The sequence below is a fragment of the Planococcus citri genome, chromosome 5, assembly GCF_950023065.1.
Source record: "Planococcus citri chromosome 5, ihPlaCitr1.1, whole genome shotgun sequence".
In the NCBI taxonomy this organism is placed as follows: Eukaryota; Metazoa; Arthropoda; class Insecta; order Hemiptera; family Pseudococcidae; genus Planococcus; species Planococcus citri.
The window spans coordinates 54,327,070-54,348,886 of record NC_088681.1 but is presented as its reverse complement, the minus strand read 5'-3'; the positions used below and the strand labels follow the sequence as shown (position 1 = coordinate 54,348,886).

At 32.6% G+C, this 21,817-nt stretch overlaps 1 protein-coding gene across 4 annotated transcripts in view; it reads right to left on the bottom strand.

Annotated features, from left to right (window-relative positions):
* Positions 1–3,247: 3,247 nt before the first annotated feature.
* The window catches only part of Efa6 (Exchange factor for Arf 6), a 194,513-nt gene continuing 175,943 nt past the window's right edge, over positions 3,248–21,817 (bottom strand). For 3 of the 4 annotated variants that reach the window (XM_065366757.1, XM_065366759.1, XM_065366760.1), the window contains 8 exons: positions 18,888–19,081; positions 16,591–16,783; positions 10,866–11,089; positions 10,560–10,788; positions 10,318–10,462; positions 10,083–10,226; positions 9,830–9,996; positions 3,248–3,528 (listed from right to left, as the gene is read on the bottom strand). In XM_065366757.1, the coding sequence (XP_065222829.1) occupies positions 3,429–3,528; positions 9,830–9,996; positions 10,083–10,226; positions 10,318–10,462; positions 10,560–10,788; positions 10,866–11,089; positions 16,591–16,783; positions 18,888–19,081 (1,396 nt within the window). In that variant the 3' untranslated portion in view covers positions 3,248–3,428. Of the gene's footprint in view, positions 5,199–9,829; positions 9,997–10,082; positions 10,227–10,317; positions 10,463–10,559; positions 10,789–10,865; positions 11,090–16,590; positions 16,784–18,887; positions 19,082–21,817 lie in introns of all 4 variants that reach the window. The other variant, XM_065366758.1, reaches the window with a different exon arrangement.

Sequence of the window (21,817 nt, the reverse complement as noted above, 5' to 3'; positions counted from 1 at the left end):
AAGGAACATTAGACTTCTTTTTCCTTGAATCATGATGAATACCTATGTGAATACATATTATTATGCAATTGAAATGTTTTCTGTTAGGAATGTGTAACTGTGAGGTTAGAGAGAGAAGGGGAGAGAGGAGAATTAGTAGGAAAGGGATATCATCACCAATACTGAGTAGCCTCTCTCAATCACTTCGGACTAATACATTCGTTCTCACAGAATTTTTTGAGCATTCTTTGTTTCAAGTGAAAAATGATTGCATCTGATCAGATATCAGATCCAATCATTTCTTGGATCCAATTTGACCTATGATCTAATTAGACCATCCAAGTATTTATCAGATTAGATCAGCTCAGGGGCTCAGGCTTGATAAGCTCTAAAGAGGAGACCTGCTTGGATCTGAACAGATCTGATCTTGATCAGATTGCACCAGATCTGATCAGATCCGGACGGATCGGATCTGACCGTTTTCCCCTGAGTTGCATTTTCAGATCTGAACATTCTTTATTCAATTTGATTGAACTCAATTGGTCTTTCAATCACTAGCCAGATCTAATCCAATCCAGTCAGATCTGATTGAATCCAAGAAATATCCGAATCTGATCTAGATCTGTTCAGGTCTGATCAGATTCAATACAGAAGAACAAATTAGATCTGAACAAATCTGATCAGATCAGATCAGTGAATGCCCTGGTTCAATCTCCAATTACATAGATCTGTTCAGACGTGAGACCTCATCAGACCCAACAGCGGAGACTTGATTGAATCTCACCGGATCTGATCAGATCCGAGTATTTTCTGAAACCAATTTGACCTGATCAGATCTGCAGATCGAGGTTTTGATCTGATTAGATTTGTTCACACACCGATAGATCCAATACAGCCACAGGGAGACAAAAATGGACCCAACTAGATCGACCTCATTAGATCAGATCCGGACATTTCCCAGATCCATTATATTTTGTAAGATCTGTTTAGGCCTAATTAGTCCCTATTGAAGAGACTTGATTGGATCTGATCTGATCAGACCACATTAGATTCAATTCAATAGGTGAGACCTGATTAAATCAGACCTGATGGGATAGATTTGATCAATGATCATATCCAGGGCTCGCACTCAATCAAATAAGTTACAAAACGTGAGTAAAACATTTGCAGAAAAAATCGCAATAAATTATGATCAAGAATCAAGAATGATAATTTTTTTTTTAAATCACACCCCTGAGGAACATTTCTAGCCCTTGCACTCAAAAAAAAAAGTGGCCCCACTTACAAAATGGCGGCCATTTTGGTTGATCTTGATAGGTAAGCCGAAATTGCAGATTTTGCGTTCCAACATAGGACTTCCATAAAATTTTTCAAACTGTACAAAGGTAGATCGAAAGATCAAGAAAAAATTTATCAGCTGTCAACATTTCAAGTGCTAAAGTGCGTTTTTCGATTTTTGGTGAATTATTGAAAATCAAATTTAGGCCAAAAATGAGGGAAAAATCAAATTTTACCAAATTGACCAAGAAAGCTGAAATTTGGGATACATCCTATTTTCGACATGACAAATCGATTGGAAACTGTTTCAAACCGTTTTGAGCAGTTCTGGAACCTCCAGCAGATTTTTGAAACTCGAAATTCCCACAAAATTTCACTATAATGGAGTTGGAAAGCTGAAATTTATTCTGCAAACTAATTTCAATGCGCTACGAAGTACTGCATGGGAATTTCCAATCGTTTTAGAGCCTCCGGCGACTTTTTGATAATTCCTGGAGCCTCCATCAGATTTTTGAAACATTAAATTTTCACAAAATTTCGTCAAATGGCGATGGAAAGCTGAAATTTACTCTACACTCCAATTTCAAGATCCTCTGAAGATGACTTCAAGTGGGTTCAAATCATTTTGGAGCCTCCAGCGACTTTTTGAAAATTACTGGAGCCTCCAGTAGATTTTTGAAACTTGAAATTCCTGCAACATATTATACCCAATGGAGTTGGCAAGCTGACGAAATTTACTTCGCAAACTAATTTCAATGCGATATGAAGTCGACTACATGGTGGTTTCAAATGGTTTTGAAGCTTCCAGCTACTTTTTGGAAATTTCAATTTTCCGAAAAACACCACATGACTTCTCAAAAAGTCGCTGGAGGCTCCAAAACGACTTGAAATCCACCAGCACACGACTTCGTAGCGTATTGAAATTAGTTTGCACAATGAATTTTGACTTTCCATCTCCGTTTGATGAAATTTTTTAGGAAATTTAAAGCTTCAAAAATCTCCTGGAGGCTCCAATAATTTTCGAAAAATCGCTGGATGCTCCAAAACGACTTGAAATCTCCTGCAGTTGCTTCGTAGCGTATTGAAATTAGTTTGCAGAGTAAATTTCGGCTATCCAACTCCATTTGATGAAATTTTGTGGGAATTTCGAGTTTCAAAAATCTGCTGGAGGCTCCAGAACTGCTCAAAACGGTTTGAAACAGTTTCCAATCGATTTGTCATGTCAAAAATATGAAAAGGCAAGATTTTTTGGCAAAAAAAAAAACTAAAAAGTGAAAATTTTCAACAAAAAGTGAGACTGACAACTTTAGCAGAAGGCAGTGCTTTTTGGCAATTTTCTGGGAAAAGTGAGTCTTTTTGAGGATTTTTCACCCTCAAGCAAAAATTTAATGCTATTTTTTACAATTTTTACAAAAGACAACAAAAATTTTTGCATTTTTGTTTGAAAACAAAATTTTAATAATTTTAGTAAACGGTACAACTTTTTAAAAATTTTCAGAAAAAAGGTAGGCTATTCAAAATGTTTGGTAACTTGTTACGGAAAATTTCAGCACAACACAAACAAGGTTTTTTTTTTATAACATTCTCAAAAATAATTTTTTAGCAATTTTTGTTCAATACTGAGACCGTTTCAAAATTTTTCAGAAAAATACGAGATTTTTCGTCGTAAATGATTCACTTGTTGATATTAAGTACATTTTTTTCACAAGAAGCGAGGTAAAGATTTTAAAAAATTCAATTTTTGAAAAAAAAAACAGTAAAAGAAAATTGAGTACGAGTCCTGCCAATGAAATCTGACCACATCAAATCACATCTTATCAGACTTATCAAATCAACTGATTTTACCCCTGGCTATCCTCTCTTCTAATCACTCCACAATTATTCTTTTTCTTGACAAATTCTTCATTCAATCAGCATCTCGATCCAGATCCGGGCACTCTTCATTCGCCTCGGATCCCCTCACTCGTCGACGCTCTCTCTGCAACAAAAATTATACAACATTGCAATTTTTTTAATAAACAACAAAAAGTAAATACACAAATAGTACACAAAGGGGGGAGGGGGGAAACACAAACTATGTAAGAATAAAATCATCCATAAAATAAAAAGGGAGAAAAATAATGAATAAATGCCGATAACAGTACTTTTGATCGTTTGTTTGTTTGTGTTACTTAATGCTTTTTCAATTTTCCAGCCTTTTTTTCATCCTCATCATCGGAAGAATGACACGACGTAAAATCCCAACAAAGAGGTAAATTACATCGTAAAAATCTGTAAAGGTGTTATAAAAAATATCGTATTACAAAAAAGAAAAAAATTATATGTACTCGATTAGGTAGGTAAATGCAAACGTCGTTGGTTTTTTAGTTTCGGTTTCAAAATATCGTATGTACTATTATCATTATAGGTACATTATTTTATAAGGTTACAAAATCATATAGAAAAATTTCTCGTGACCGTTACGTCGAAAAGTTTAAAATTTTATTTTGTACTTTGTTTCGTATTGTGTATTGAATATGTCGTTAAAATTGCTTATAAAATTACACACAAGGTGTCCAATAAGTATTGAAAAAGAATACTCTAAAATTTTTTCAACACTTGAATAAACCCTCGGGTAAAAAACTCTCCGGTACCAGTTCCAGTACCTGAACAAAAAACTGTTAAAAATCGGCTCAGCGCTATAAAAAAAAATACTGCAAGATGAGAAATTCTCTCGTGATATGTTCGATGTTGGAATAATGAAAATGAAAAAGTTACGATTGTTTTTCGTTACGTTATCTTCACCTACAATAAACCAAACGTTAATAACGATAACTCTACAAAAGGAGATCATCATAGTCTAATTTTTCTATACGATTCGTTTCATCTCGTTTCGATCCAAAATACGTATAAAATCGTTGAATAAATTGAGTATTATTTATAAATACACACACGCGAAAAAATAATAATAAAAAACAAAAAAATTGCAAATACTCGACAAATTACACATATTATAGGCAGCAAAATAGATATAAATTACGTCTCATCGATGCTTAAATTGAGCACGATTCGCCTCAAGATTTCAATAATTTCAAAACCCGAAACAAAAAGTTAAACATAAGAAAAGAAAAAAAACGAGAGCAAAAAAAAGAGTAAAAAAGAAAAATAATACGCGCAGGAATAGAATAGGTAAAGGGTAGGGTAGGTATATAGGTAATATAAAACCCAAACGAAACAAAAATGGGGAATAAATTACACTAGAGAAGAGATAGAGAGGGGAGGGGGAAAGAAAGTAAAAAGGAGAGAAGAAAAAGTAAAACACATCTAACTACTGTTGAAAATCCACACAGCCCATGCCTCACACCAAACCCTGCATACCGAAAAAGCCGGCCAGCTTTGAGCTTTACCGATTTCCCAGCCAACATGGCCACCGAAGCCGATAACGCTGGCATCATTTCACTAGGTACGTATATAAAAAACGAGCGCAATACGTGAAAATAAAACCGCACGAAGCGCGAGGCGTTCTTAAAAATTAACAAAAAATTTTAAATTATACACAATTAAGGCCGCCAACATGTAAGTATTATAACTTAAGGCCACAACGAAGGGGGGGAAAAAAAGCACCAGCAGCTGACTTCTCCTCATCCAATATATAGTCTGATCATGTCTTGTACACTCTAAGACTTGGAATTATTTTGTTTTTTCTATCATACAAATACACAGATAAACAGATAGGTAAACATAACCGCACATTAACGATACAGATAGACGAACGTACTATGTTCTCTAGATACGGAGAAGATCGACGAGAAAATACACGCGGATAATTTTAAAATATCAATATGTTCGATGTACGTTTAAAATGGAGGAAAAAAAAGGTAATAAATTAATCGTTCATCGAAGCATCGTCGTCATCGTGAGACTCGTCTTCCGCTCGACTTCATTTTTTCTTACTTCGTTTTCTATAAAATATCAATTGGCAAACAAAAAACAAAATAAATAAATGAAAAAAAATGTCCAATTTTCAAAAAATATACGCTACGTAGAAATAGATGGGTATTTATACAGCATGATGTACCTATGTAAACCGACACCCGTAAGAGTAACGTAATAAAAGGTTAGGAAAAAAATGAAGATTAAAGAGATTAAAAATACAATATGGAAATTTTTACACTGGTGCATTATTATTACGTATGATTTATGTATATGTAGGCAAAAAATATGTTTCTAAGATACGTTAAAATATGTACGATCAGGCTGACGAGAGACTAGATCAGACAGGATTGTGATTTTCGATAATATTTCAGTTCAATTTGAGGAACTACGAGGAATGCTAATGGTGTATCGAATCAGTTCACAGAATCAGATATATAGGAACAATACGACAGGGGCGGATTCAGGCCTATCAATAATTAATTCTGTAGAGGAGCAAAATGAAACAGAAAGTTTAGCTCTAAAGCATTCAGTTGCAGGAGAAAACAAAATAAACTGAAAATTCTCGAACAAAAAGGCCTCCATTTTTTTTTTCAAAGTTGCATCTGGACAGTAAAACTATTCTTTGAAAAATCTGAAAATATGGAGTTCAGTTTTCAAAGAATAAAATCTTGATCATTAAATTAAACTTTGAAATCGAATAACTTCAGTTTGAGGGTCTTAAAATGTACCAAAAAAAAAACAAAAAACAAAAAAAAACGTGCAACTAAAATGGTTGACTTTAAATTTTGACTAGTTGTATTTTCATCCAAAAAATTCCATGTTTGACTCAATGACTCTGTAAAAACCGAGTCTAAGAGAAATTGAAAATGTCCCAGACCATCCCTCACCCCCACCTCCTCATCACGTGCCCCAAAACTTGTGAAAAAATTCAGGCCCTCTTCTAAGATCCTTCAGAAGATATCTGCCAAGTAGAGAATAATTTTCGTCAATTTTTCATGATTTTAATTTTTCGAATTTCAAAAAAAAACACCCAGATCTTTGCTCTTTTTTTTCAGAAATTCAAAATTATTACGAAATTTTGAAAAAATGCTCCCCAAAACATGAAACTTGGACCGACTGCAGTCTGGAATCTGATTCGTATGTACAATTACAAGAAACTAGAAAGAATTTCGTGAAAGTTGAACTTTATTCGAACAAAAGGCCATTTTTAATTATTGAAGCTCTGGGCTGAAGTTTTGGCCTAATTTGAGGCTATGCTCAGAAAATTAATGTCAAAAATTTAATCAAAGCTAAAAATTAATTTTTTAAACTACAAGTTTTCATGATGCATGAAATTTGAAAGCAGAATTAGAATGCACTCCCAAGATTTGGAAGTAGGTAACTTAGGTGAATATTTCTCAAATTTTAGGCTTTCCAAAAAATTACGCTTTTCAAAATACATATGTACTAGAATAAGATTTTTTTTTGGGGGGGGGGCGATTTTTTTTAAAGGACACTTTCTCTTCAAAAATGCACTCTGAAAATTCAGAAGCCCTTTTTTAGATTTTCGCTCCATCATCTGCCCTCCACCAAATCGCTATACCTATGTTGGTTGGGGGGGGGGGAGAGAAAGAGGCAGATTCTATCATTTTTCAAACGAATGTTTCTGAAATTTTACTCCCCTTCTTCCTCCAAAAATGAGCTTTAAAAATCTGAAGGTAGGTACCTACTCACCTCCTTTCCAGATTGTTGCCCACTTGCCCACTCCCAAAAAAAAAAATCCTACACCACAATACATTTAGGAATGTTTTTCAAATTCTTCGAGAAAAATGTTTTCAAAATTTTATTATATTCCCGTTTGCAATAAAAACGCCTTTTGAAAACTTGGAAGTACATAGATCTATTTTTTCTAGACCCCCCCCCCCCCCTCCTAAATTATAGAAAAAGGATCTCAAACATTTTGATCATGTTTTTCGGATTTTTTTGAGCACAGTGTTACTGAGATTTTACTTCATCCCTTTCGAAAAATACCCTCAGAAAATTTGTAAGCAGGTACTTAATTTTCAAATTTTCACCCCCTTCTCTTCTGCTTCCAAAAAATACGCGCAATATTTTGAGTGTCTTTCAGATTTTTTGAGCACAGTGTTTTTGAGAAGTGAAATTTTATTCACTTCACATTCAAAAAATGTTCTCTGTGAATATTCCTTTTTTTTTTTTACCTACACAATATTTGAGGGAGGGAGGGGGGGGGGGGTGAATGTCTCAACTCCTAAAACATGAATTAAATTCTACAGCTGAGTTTTTAGTAAAAGTTTACGCTTCAAATATTTCTGAACAAAAAGTCCAACTTTTGAAAAATTTCAAGTTGAAGTCTGACCTTCAAACCTTCGTAAATGAAAGAACCTGCAAAATTTGGATTCGAAAAAAATTTACCAGATGTACAGTTTTCGAACATTTTTTAGCTATTCAACCCGAAAAATGAATAGTGAACAATGTCGAGGCACGTATTCAATTCATTCCAAAAAAAAGTAACCAGGGTCTCAAAAAAAATTTCAAAAAATTAAGTAACTAAGAAAGTTACAAAATGAAAAAAAAAAATACTAAATAAAACATTTTAAATGGAAAAATCATTAAACTTGATCGAGACTTTGTCAAATTTAGCAAAAAGCAGAGCTTTTCGGCAATTTTTTGGGAGAAAGAGTGAAACTAATTGAAATATTTGACAAAAAAGCGACAATTTTTGGCAAAGACTTTTGGGCAATCTTCATAATTAAAGACGAGACTTTCTGCTATTTTTGGCAGAAAACGAGATTCTAGAAAGTGTAGCAAAACAAAGAGATTTTTTTTCAATTTTGGTGAAAAAAAACAAAGAATATTCGCCAACTTTTGGCAAAAACTATTTCTTTTTCACACTTTGAATGCAAAAAGTGAGACACCTACAATTTCATGGTAAAAAAAAAAAAAACGAAACTTTTGGCAATCTTGCGCAAAAGAATGACAATTTTCAGCAATTTTTGATGAGAAACGACATTCTTGGGTAATTCTGACAAACGGCAGAGCTTGTTTCGAAAAAAACTTTTAAGATGATCTCAAAATCAAAAGCAACGAATGCTTGTGAGCTTTCGGAAGTTCAGTTTTTCAACAATTCAGATGAACTTTCACACGTTCAAATTTTTACCTACTGAAATTTCAAAAATTTTTTTGATACAGTTTCAAATTTTTTTTCAAGTTCAACAATTACGAAATACATAAGCCCACGCAATTGAAATTTTTTGGAAACGTTAAAAGCAAGTCAAGAGTACTCAAAATGAAAAAAAAATTGCAATGAAATTTTTTTCAAGTTATGAAAAGTTGAAAAATGTACTTCGGATGCAAAAATTATGCCTGATATAAAATTTGAAAAATATTAATAAAACAATAAGTCATAAAAAACGACCTTTTTCGTCCAAGATTCTCGAAGACTTTTTTCGCCATTTTTAAAGTAAACTTTTCAGCTAAAAAAAACCTCCGAATTTATGATTTGAACATTTTTACAAAAAAAATCTCGTATCTAGCATTTTTCAAACAAACGTCAATACCTACGATTTCATTTTTGATTACTAAATTCAAAACTTCAAGCCTAATACAGCCAATCCGCCCCTGTTTAAAAACATACGGATCTTTTCAAGTTATCAATACGACAGAGAGGAGTAAAAAAGGGGAAAAAACACATAATAAATATAACACACATTACAATAAACCCTTATCCGCCAATAAAACAAAGATATAGGGAATCAGAATTAAAGCGAAGACAATAGATACACAGCTCCTTTGACACCACAAGCAGTAAAAAAAAAAATCAGAAAATCTTCTCCGAAAAAAAAAAGATTTTAAAAGCAAAATTGCAACTTCGTCCTACACTACTAGAAAAATACATTTAAAAATATCTACGTATACTCACATAGGTACCTATAGTATGTAATACAAATACGTAAAAATACCAACAAAAAAAACACACACACACAAACCACCAATAATCCAAGATTAGGTACACATATAAAGAAAGATTCAGGGATGGGGAAGTAAAAATTGAAAAAAAAAATACACGAACTATACAAATTACAATACACACAAAAAAAGCATATAAAAAAAATACCTTCAAAATGAAATAGTAATTTAAACGAGGTAACTTAAAAAAAAATCAACATGCTTGCCACCGTCACCAACACCAATCAATATATCCCATTTCCCAAGTGATCTGCTAGCGTAATGTAGTTACAGTACTAAGTACATAAAAGTAATAAAAGAGGGAGATAAATACTCGAAAGATAGGTAGATAGATAGATAGATAAAAACACCGATAAATAATGTACAATATACACCACATTCGTGAAAATGCGAAAATGAAAACAACAACAACAATAATAATTATAATATCGATAAAGATGAAGATGAGAAATAGAAAGATACACGATAGAATAGAATAGAATAGACAGAAGATATCAAGGAGCAGAATACACATTTTCCATATATGAAGATAGAGGGAGAGAGAGAGAGATAGAGATAGGGTTACGGTAACAAGAATGTATTAATCGCGTGCAGACCACTTTGATAAGCCGCTAAGCGAAATAAGAAGAGGTATCATCCGATATCACCGCTGGAATCATTGTTCGAGTAAATGGCTGCTCGGTAACTGTACCTGTTCGAAGAGGAAGGTTGATCTTCGTCGTCTTCTTTCGGTATATCGTCCATTAGATCTTCGTCATCGTCGTAGTTGTTAGCATTCGAACACGAAGCTACCGGTTGAACCGTCTGAGGAGCTATACGAGATCGTAATAGAGATACGTACGTTCGGTATCGTTTAATCTGTCAACAAATCAGGCGATAATTAATCGACAATTAGAACTAATCGGAGCAAGGTAAAAGGTAAAAGGTAAACTTGAAGAACGTACTTCGTGCAAGAGATAGGCTTCTTTCTCTTTATGGTTTTGTATGACTAGATTTTTGGCTGATTTCTCGGGCGCTTGTTTGCGATGACTTTCGTATTCTCGTTCCAGTCGTTCTAGCGTTTGTTCGTGTTGTACTAATTGTTCTCGCTAAATAAATGAATCAAATGATTGAAAAAAAAATTATAGGGGGATGATCGAACGAGAGATTAAACTCATTTCCGTTTTCCAATCCACTTACTATATTCAAAGTCGACGGCGTCGAAGGTAACAATGGCCTTTGGAACTTCTTCTGAGATCCGACAGCTTCCGGTAACGCAGGAGCCGAGAACGAAGCGCATACTAAATTAATAGTATCGATCCAAGACTGCAATTCTTTATTATTACTGCAATACGTTAAAACATAATAAAACAGGTTAGGTACCGTTGAAATAATGTATACAAATAAAATCAGAGCATCGATCATCAAAATCCAAATCATACCTCGCTCTAAATAAATATTCGGCTCGATCAGCAGTCTGCACCCGAAAGACGAACTCTTTCTTGGTATAATCGACAGCCTTCGTTGCTAAACCGTGATGTAATCTAATTATCCTTCGAACGACACCGCTCTGAGGATCCTTATTATAAAGTTGATCGTCTTTGTATAAATATAACGCGAATTCTCTCAACGAACAGAACAAAAGCCTCCATCCACGTTTACCAAGAGGAGCTGTTAAATCGAAAACAAAATATTCAGCCAGGAACTCAAAAGCTGCACGTATGCAGGACGTGTTATTTTCTACGTACTTCTTTTGCCATTCGGCTCAACGCAGCATTTCCTCAGCACGTAGCCTCGTTTGTAGTCGGTAATCGGTGCTTCTGGATCCACCGTCAGTTCGGCGTTCTTCCTGATCAACGTGGCCGCTGCAGTATCTTGACGTAAAAGGTAATCGTTAGGTTCGTCGAATTCCGCACGACTGTGCGTTGGCATATTATTCATGTTGGCTGTGTTATCTTCGATGTCGTCGTCTCTGTGAAATTTCGTCAACGGCAAATGGTTAGAAAAACAATTCAAAATATTCGGTTTTTGGCGAAATTCATACAAAATGTAGACTTCTGGTAAGACTTTCTTCTTGGACGAAAAAAGAGGCTATTTAAGATTTCTTTTAAATAACATTTTTTTTATTGCAATTTTCAATAAAAATTCGGTTTTTTGGCAATTTGCCACTCTTTGGCAAAAAAGTGATAATTTTTGAAAACTTTAAGCAAAAAAATGGAATTTTTAAACAATTTTGGAAATTTAATTTTTGACCTTTCCAGATTATTTAAATTTAATCAAGCTAGAATTTTTCAATTTAAGATGTTTCCAAAAAAAAAAAAAAAAAAAAAAAAAACTAAACTAAAATAGAATAAAATTTTGCCAGAAACAAACATATTGAAAATGATGCACAAAATTTTATTGCAGAAATGAAAACAGGCAGAACGTACTAATTAGTAATTTTGGAAAAAAAGTGAGCTTTTTCGTTAACTTTGCCAAAAAACAGAATCTTATGACAGATAAAAATTGAACTTCATGACAATTTTGGCAAAAACTGGGATTTCTGAACATTTTGGTGAAAAAAACAGGGCTTTTTAGTAGAAAACTAGGAATTTTAATTTGCAATTTTGGAAAAAAAACAAGACTTTTTAGGCACTTTTTCTTCAAAATTTTGCCAAAAATTGAGATTTTCTGACAATTCTTGCAAAAGAAGAGACCATTTGACAATTTTGACAAATACGAAACTTTTTGATAATTTTGGTTTTAAAAATGACATTTTTTGACAACTTTGACAAAAAAATGTGCTTCTGACAATTTTGACAAAGAAGGACCTTTTTTTGGGAAATTTTTTTTCAAAGCGACAGGAATTTAGATAATTTTTGTAAAAAATAGAACTTTTTGACAATTTTAACAAAAAACCCGAAACTTTTTTGAACAATTTTGACATTTAAAAAGAAAAAAAAAATTGAACTATTCCAGTTCAAAGTACACTTTTTTGACCATTTGACATAATAAGATGAGACTTTCTGACAATTTTGACAAAAAACTGGACTTCTTTGAGTAATTTTGGCCGAAATTTGAATTTTCAGATTTTGATACCTAATTTGACATAAAATGGAACTTTTTGAATACTATTCCAATGAAAGGGTCTGTCTGACAATTGTCACCAAAAACGGTACCTTTTTGGACAATTTTGGCAAAAATTGAAATTTCTGGACATTTTGACATAAAATAGGACTTTTAGACAATTTTGGCATACAAAGAGACTTTCTTACAATTTTGAACAAAAGAGCACCGTTCATAGGAATATCGGTAAAAAAAACATGATTTTGAGCAATTCAGGGGAAAAAAACAGGTTGATCGCATTTTCTTTGAAAAACAGGAGTCTTCTTTTGCTATTTTAGCAGAAAATTAGCAAATAACAGGATTTTTCAAAAAAATAATTTTGGCAAATCACAAGATTTCATTTTTTTAAATGCTTTAGAAAAAAAATAGGATTTTCCCAAAAATATTGCAAAAAATAAAATAAGAACTTTATTTTGGGAAAAAAAATACATAGCAAATAAAATATGAGAATTTTTAGAATTCAAGTCGAAGAACAACAGTATTTCTTTAAAGCAATTTAGGCAATAAGACTAGATTTTTTTGGTTAGATATTTTGATATATGTAGGTATTAATACTCGAATCGGATTTTTACAATAAACAGGACCTTTTTTGGAAATTTAAAACAAGAGAAAAGAAAACTTTTCAGACAGTTTTTGTGATAAAAAGGACTTATTTGTAAATTTTGAAAATGACATTCCTACAAGATATCAATTTGGTATTACATATAAAATGCATTACACGTTCATGTTGTCGTTTTCTTGTTTGTTTGCTTTTTTCACTTCCTCTTAAATAATTGATTTCTTCAATACTCTTCAATTTTTACAATTTTTTCTTCAATTTTTTCGATTTTTTTACATTTAATTTAACAGATAAATTAAATAATTAATTTATGAACAGTCCATGACTGATCCACTAAATCAAATATGAAAGATATGATAAATAAGTAGATGAAAATGGCGAAAGACCGGAATTGAGAAATGAAAAGAGTGGGGGAAGGGGTATGGCAAAAGCAAGATACTTCCAAACTTTCAACGAGCTCTTTTTTTTCAAGTCAATAAATTATTAATCAACTAAAAACAACCATAAAATGTCACAATTTACAAGCGTGGGTGTGGGTTCACTTTCAACTTTATTTTTTCAAAATTTAGTATATGTAATTTGGCCTAAAGTTCGTCTGAAATGACATAGATAAAATATTATATTTCGATTTCGAGATTAAAATACTACAACCTAATCAAAACATGTTAAAAATCCTACATCAATGCGTCATACCATCCACCATGGCACACATTTTTTACGACAGAACAAATATTTTTACTTTATACCACTCTTGGGTCCTGAATATTGCAGCGATTAATGTACTATAAAGGCACCAGAACGACCAGAAACAGCCTCCGATCGATTTTCGAGGTTGAAAGTATAAAATTTTACTGGTAACTTCGTAGCTGAATGTGGTAAAAATGAAAAATAACAAAAAGTGTAGAATATTTCCAAAAATCTAACCGAAGCTTGAAAATCGTCATTTTTCTGATAACTCCGAAACCGCTCAAAACGACTCAACATGTACATATATGAAAATCTAGGGGGGGGGGGGGGGGTCGGAAAAAGCAAGTTGCAATACGAGACAACATACAAAATTTCCGTTTTTTTTAGATCGATTTTGGTAACATTTTCTCGAAGCATAAAATTGCCAAAAATTTGCCATGTAGTCCGGCATATGACAATAGGAGTAATTGCACCTCCCCCCGCCGATCCTCCGGGACAACTTTTTTCTTAAAAGGGATCTCCTAAGGAACATTTCAAAGCAAACTTGCCAAAAAAAAAAGTTGGCCTTACTTACAAAATGGCGGCCATTTTGATTGACAGGTCAGCCGAAATCGCAGATTTTGCGTTTTAACATAGGACTTGCACGAACTTTTTCAAACTTTACAAAGGTAGATCGAAAGATCATGCAAAAATTTATCACCTGTCAAAATTTCAAGTGCTAAAGTGCATTTTTCGATTTTTGGTGAATTTTTGAAAATTAAATTTAGGTCAAAAATGAGGGAAAAAATTAAAATTTTACCAAATTGACCAAGAAAGCAGAAATTTGGGATATACCCTATTTTCGACATGCCAAATCGATTGGAAACGGTTTCAACCCGTTTTGAGCAGTTCTGGAGCCTCCAGCAGATTTTTGAAAGTCGAAATTCCCACAAAATTCCATCAAATTGGAGTTGTAAAGCTAAAATTTATTTTAAAAACTAATTTCAATACGCTACGAAGTACTGCAGGTGAATTTCAAGTCGTTTTGGATCCTTCAGCGACTTTTTGAAAATTCCTAAAGCCTCCAGCAGATTTTTGAAACTTTAAATTTTCACAAAATTTCATCAAATGGAGATGGAAAGCTGAAATTTACTCTACACTTCAATTTTAACACCCTCTGAAGACGACTTCAGGCGGGCTCAAGTCATTTTAGGGCCTCCAGCGACATTTTTTGAAAATTACTGGAACCTCCAGCAGATTTTTGAAACTTTAAATTTTCACAAAATTTCATCAATAATAGAGATGGAAAGCTGAAATTTATTGTACACTCCAATTTTAACACCCTCTGAAGACGACTTCAGGTGGGTTCAAGTAATTTTAGGGCTTCCAGCGACTTTTTGTGAAAATTACTGGAGCCTCCTATAGATATTTGAAACTTCAAATTTCCCCAAAATTAATTTATCAAACAGAGTTGGCAAGCTGAAATTTACTTCGCAGACTACATGGTGGTTTCAAATGATTTTGAAGCTTCCAGCTACTTTTAGGAAATTTCAATTTTCCAAAAAAAAAAGTCATACAACCTTTCAAAAAGTTGCTGGAGGCTCCAAAACGACTTGAAATTCACCTGCAGTCAATTTCGTAGCGTATTGAAATTAGTTTGCAGAATGAATTTCGACTCTCCATCTTAGTTTGATGAAATTTTGGGGAAATTTCAAGTTTCAAAAATCTACTGGAGGTTCCAGTAATTTTCAAAAAAGTCGTTGGAGGCACTAAAATGACTTGAACCCACCTGAAGTCGTCTCCAGGGGGTGTTAAAATTGGAGTGTAGAGGAAATTTCAGCTTTCCATCTCCATTTGATGAAATTTTGTGAAAATTTGAAGTTTCGAAAATCTGCTGGAGGCTACAGGAATTTTCAAAAAGTTGCTGGAGGATCCAAAAAGACTTGAAATTTACCTGCAGTACGTCGTAGCGTATTGAAATTAGTTTTTAGAATAAATTTTAGCTTTACAACTCCAATTTGATGGAATTTTGTAGGAATTTCGAGTTTCAAAAATCTGCTGGATGCTCCAGAACTGCTCAAAACGGGTTGAAACAGTTTCCAATCGATTTGGCATGTCGAAAATAGGGTATATCCCAAATTTCAGCTTTCTTAGTCAATTTGGTAAAATTTTAATTTTTTCCCTCATTTTTGGCTTAAATTTGATTTTCAAAAATTCACCAAAAATCGAAAAACGCATTTTAGCACTTGAAATTTTGACAGGTGATAAATTTTTGCATGATCTTTCGATCTAACTTTGTAAAGTTTGAAAAAGTTCGTGCAAGTCCTATGTTAAAACGCAAAATCTGCGATTTCGGCTGACCTGGCAATCAAAATGGCCGCCATTTTGTAAGTAAGGCCAACTTTTGTTTTTGGCAAGTTTGCTTTAAAATGTTCCTTAGGATGTCCCTTTTAAGAAAAAAGTTGTCCAGGAGGATCGCTGGGGGGGGGGGTGCAATTACTCCTATTGTCATATGCCGGATTAATAGGCTTCAGAACTTCTTCGAACCATTCGAATTTTCTTCCAACAGACCTGAGGGCAGGGAAGGGGAATGAAGTATAGGCCTACACCAAATTTCAGCTACATATTTAGCTTCGAATTTTTTTCTTTCGCTCAAATTTCACTTCTAAGAATACCCTAAAATTTCAACGGATGAGCTATTTTTGAAATGCCTAAATCCAGAATTTTTTTTCAGTGTCGTTAAAATTTTAAAAGCTGAAAAATTCATCACGTGATCACGTAATTGAATTAGAAAATGTTTCAAAAGTATCAATTCAACATCAAGCAGTTACATGTATTGCCCCTTCGAATGGCAAAGTAGTCTACAAACATCTGTGTAATTCCATTCGAAGAAATTATTTTGAAAAAAAGATTTTAAAATATTCAAACAGGGCCTGGAAAAATTCCCAAACAGTTTTGTATCTTTTGAACTAATTGTAAGTATTGTGTAATCAAAAAGCCTCAATCCTCAACAATTCATCTCATTATTAAGATGATAATTTTACATCCATTAAATTTCTACAATACATGGCGAGGAAAATGGGCGAAGGTGGGGGGGATTTCCTCCTTTAATGACAAATTATACTTAATTATGAAACACTTACACGGCCCATTCTAAAGGCTGAGCTTTGATAGCTTGATACAGCGACTTCAACGTCTCCCTTGGAAAATTTTTACCGTCATTTAAGCCGGATAAATTCTCGATGAAAGCATTACACGTCATCTTACGTCCGATATTCGGTCCGTGCAAATCAGTATTCAACAGCATTATGGCACATGTCAATGTATGAATTGCATCTACAACAAAAAGAAAAAAAATTACACGTTAAAAATAGGTAATTAAATCTTTATATTCGTAGAGATACATTCTCGTATATATAAATACGTTTAATTTCTCTCTTCATATCGTATCTATATTTCGCGATATCCCGCACACGTATGCTAAGTATACGTATAATTATTTCTATTAAAATGAAATCTACATTCGATATCGTTCTCTATCCTCTTCAGTCATCAGTTCCGCGAGCACGAGTAATTTAATCGATTAAACAGTTCGTTGAATTTGTAATCGTAATCGCGTAAATAAACCTCGATATGATTAAACCATTAACTAACCAGCATCTGCGCGAACGACTCTATTTTATAATTACATTTTCTTTATTTTTTTCTCTTTCTCTCTTCTTCGATGGCTCGTTCTTTCGCGATGATAATTTTATTTTTCTCCAACTCTACATAGCTTTATGTACTCTTAATAATAATAACGATCATAAAACGAAATTTTCTCGAAAAAATTTCCACCCTGGTTAAAATTACTTTTTAATGCTGCCTGTAACAGCCTCGTTGCATATTTATGCCGTAATTCGTTTCAACCATCGTTAATTGACCTAGTTGCTAAATTTTTCGCGAATAGATTACCTACTTCTTTTGAAAAAAAATTCTTCAAAGCATTGCAAGCCCTTTCTGTAATTTACAATACGTTTTTCATTGTAATAGCGCGATGAAAAAGAACTCCATTCGTTTGCGAACAATTGGAATTTCGAATTCGTTGCTTTTAGCACGTGAAATTATAGAGCAGGAAAATAACGTAAAAAAGCGAGGGCGAAAGGGAAAAAATTGGCACATAAATTTTTTCTTCGGGAATGTGTTCAGATGAACCACCTGAACTACCAAAAAAAAACCGCGCCTTCTACCCCTGGAGCTAACTTTTTTAGGGGGCTAAAACCGGTTCCGATTCGCGTTTTTTGCGATTTACTCCGAAAATATTAGGTTTACGATCCAATATACACCAACGGGGAAAAGAAGCAGAGGGAGACCAAGGAGGAAACTCACTGATACCTCAGGCTCATCCTCGGCAGGTTCCACACCACAGCAGACAGGCCAATAGGCCTACCGCTTATAAGGAAACGACGACGACGACGACGACGACGATAAAAAATACCATGACAAAAAATGTTCCCCTTCAAATTCTCGACAATTTGATACCGCGCTGGATACCCATATCTCAAAAGGGGTGTCTGAAAAAAGGGGTGGAAAGAGAAGGTGTTTCAAAAAAGGTCAGTTCAATAAATTGATCGAAGTTACCACTTTATATCATTCGATTTCGCTCAATTTTTTTTTACAAAGTCTACTCACTCATCTATTAATCACATCACCATTGATTGGTCTTCAATCCTCCCCGGTGGTTGGTGGGGGGTGCTTGATTTTTCAAGTAACACATAACTGAATCATATATTTGAAAAACGAATCTGGACGTGCGATATATCGAATAGTATGTTTTCGAGGTCGCTGAATACGAATACCAACTTATTTTTTGGGTCCAGTTCCTCAAAGCCCTCCTGTGCCCCAAAAAGTGGGTTAAAATTTTGAAAAATCGTGAAAAGTCGAGTGATATATCGAATGGTATGTTTTCGAGATCGCTGAGTACGAATATGAACTTATTTCTTGGGTCCCACCCCCCAATGTCGTTCTGTGCCCCACAAGGGGGCTAAAATTTCAAAAAATCATCAAAAAGTCGAGTGATATATCGAATGATATGTATTCGAGGTCGCTGAGTACGAATATGAACTTACTTTTTGGGTCCCACCCCCTAATGTCTCTATGTTCCCCAAAAAAGGGCCACTTCATCATCCACGTGAAAAAGTTTTGAACGTAGCCTACACTATATGAACATACGCCAAAGCCTATCTGTCGACGAACGTTTAAATAAGTAAGCAATTTGATAAAAAGGTCGAACAAAGCAGAGCGTGTGCTTCTTGGGTACCAGTTAATTAAAGGAGGTTTTATCGTCAAAAGGCTGCGACGACCGCCATACCTACGCCCAACTTTCTCCGCAACTTGATCGTTTCGTTACCGTTACTTATGTTTACTCGACAAATGATCGAATTGAATTTACGTTAGTTACCTTGTGAATTAAAGGAACCAGGATTACAGTCTAAATATCTTCTGGAAAAATGGACTAGAACTCGTTCGCGTTCTTGAGTTTCGCCAGTTAAACTGAACTGGCGTAGGAATTTTCGAAGCGCTTGTTCTAACGTGTCGTCGGTGAAATCGAAGTATTTCAGGTATTCTTCGGCTACGGTTCGGTTGAATTCGTTGCTGAAAAAAAAACAACAAAAAAATTAAAAAACGAATTGATTAATGAAAAAAAAAACTATAAAAATGAAAAAGCAATACAAAAATAAAAAAAAATCTTTAAGAATTTGAAAATATTCAAATTGAAAAAAGAGCAAAAAATTTTCGAATTATTGAAATAATCATTTTTTAAACAACAAATTTTTCATGCATATCGCAAAAAGCTCTAAATTTTTATCACTTTGACAAATTTTCAATTTTTTGTTTTTTATTTTATTTTAAATTTTTCCTTGGTTTGAATTTTTTTGTACATTTTTTTAAAAATGCACAGTATAAAATTCTATTTTTTTTTGTCTCTTTTAATTATCCGGCTATTTTATTTGTACAAACGAGTAATTTTGAGTTTTTTGTCACAACAATGATTTGAATGATTTTATTTTTTTTCCAAATTATACCTATTCCGTTTTCAGTTTCAAAATTTCAGGTTTAGTTACAATTTTCATCAGTTAAAATTGAAATAGGTCGTTCTTTTTTTTTTTTTTTTTTTTGCAATTTTTAGCTTCATTTCTAATTTTACTTTCAGTTCTCCCTCCCACCCTGGGGTCCATTTTCAGCTTCTATTTCCACTTTTTAACGCCAAATCAAGTTCAATTTCCACCTCAAATTTAATTTTCAATTTTAGTTTCACTTTCAACGTTGATTTCTGTTTCTATTTTTTTTTTTTTTTGCGAATAGAATTCTGTTTTTATTATTGGGAGTAAAACTAACCAATTTCTGTTTACAGTTTTTTTTTTTTCAATTTATAGCTTCAATTTCTTCAAACATTTTGTGATGCTGAAATGATTTTCTTTCTTAGATTGCAGCAGTTTCAATTTCAATTTTAGTTTCAGTTTTTTTCGATTTTTCCTCCAATATTTAGTTTTAATTTCACACATGGCAACAATGATTTTAGCTTTTTTTTTCAATTTCTAGTTTCAGTTTTTAGTTTTTACATTCAAGTTTTAATTTTTCATCGCAACAATGATTTCATAATTTTCACAATTTTGAAATTTAATTCCAGTTTTAGTCCAAAATTTCAGTTTTTGTCCCAGTTTTCAATTTCTTTAATTTAAATTTCAGATTTCTTCATGTTTCACCCTTAATATTAGATGAAACTTCGATTTTTCTTTTCCTATGGCTATTAAACCGATTCATTTATGTTTTTAAAATCTCAATTTTCAGTTTCAGTTTCAGTTTCAGTTTTCATTTTGATTTCTATTCCTATTTCTTGGTACAAAAATGACCTATCAACTTTTTTTAACATTTTCAGCTTCAATTTCATTTTTTTGATACTAAAATCATTTTATGGCTTAAATTTTCAGTAATTATCAGTTTTCATTTTCAACTTTTAGTCTTAGCAACGGTATTTTCAGGTTTTTTTTTCAACTTTAAATTAAAGGGTTTAGTTCTAATTTTAATTTTTCATCGCAACAATAATATTAGTGTTTTTTAAACACAATTTTCAGTTTTTAATTTTTTACTGTCGCAGCAATGATTTAATTTTTTTTTTGAATTTTTAGATTCAGTTTTATCCAATTTTAGATTCAATTTAAATTTAAATTTCAGTTTAAATTTTCATTTTTACTTTCAATTACCTACTTATTCGGTTTTCTTCGATTTTTAGCTGTCGGTTTAAATTTTTCAATGCAACAATAATTTTAGTTTTTTTTTCAATTTTTAGTTTCATTTTTCAGATTCAGATTCAAGGTTTAAACGCAACAATGATTTCATTTTTTCCCAAAATTTTCAGTTTTACAAACAAGTTTAATTTTAGTTCAAGTTTTCTTCAATTTTTAGTTTCCAGTTTCACTTCAGTTTCAATTTTTTATCATGCAATGATTCCAATTAATTTTCAATTTTTGCTTTTTTTCAGTTTTCTTTACTTTTTAGGTTCAATTTAAATTTCAATCATGAGTTTTTTTCAAGTTTCAGTTTTAATTTTAGATTGAATTTCAAGTTTTTTTTTCACAGCAGTGATTTTGTTTTTTAAACACAATTTTCAGTTTTAAATTTTTTACTGTCGCAGCAATGATTTAGTTTTTTTTTTGAATTTGTAGATTCAGTTTTCAATTTCAATTTCAATTTCAGTTTAAATTTTCACTTTCACTTTCAATCATCTATTCGGTTTTCTTCGATTTTTAGCTGTCAGTTTAAATTTTTTAAATGCAACAATGATTTTAGTAGTTTTTTTCAATTTTTAGTTTCATTTTTCAGATTAACGTTTAAACGCAACAATGATTTAATTTTTTCCCAAAATTTTTAGTTTTAAAAACAAGTTTAATTTTAGTTCAAGTTTTCTTCAATTTTTAGTTTCCAGTTTCACTTCAGTTTCAATTTTTTATCATGCAATGATTCCAATTAATTTTCAATTTTTGCTATTTTCAGTTTTCTCTACTTTTTAGGTTCAATTTAAATTTCAATTATGAGTTTTTTTTCAAGTTTCAGTTTTAAATTCAGATTGATTTTCATGTTTTTTTCACAGTACTGAGTACTAATTTTTTTTTTTAAATCAATTTTCAGTTCAATTTTCAGTTTTAATTCCGTTTTTAATTTCGAATTTAATTTTTCTTAGATGATTGCAGCATTATTTTTCAAATTTCAGATTTCCAGTTTTTTTTTCAACTTCTCATAGTCAGTTTCCATTTCTTGATGCTAAAATAATTTTCGTTTTTATTTCAATTCTTATAGTTTTACAAATGATTTTATGTTTGTTAAAAATTA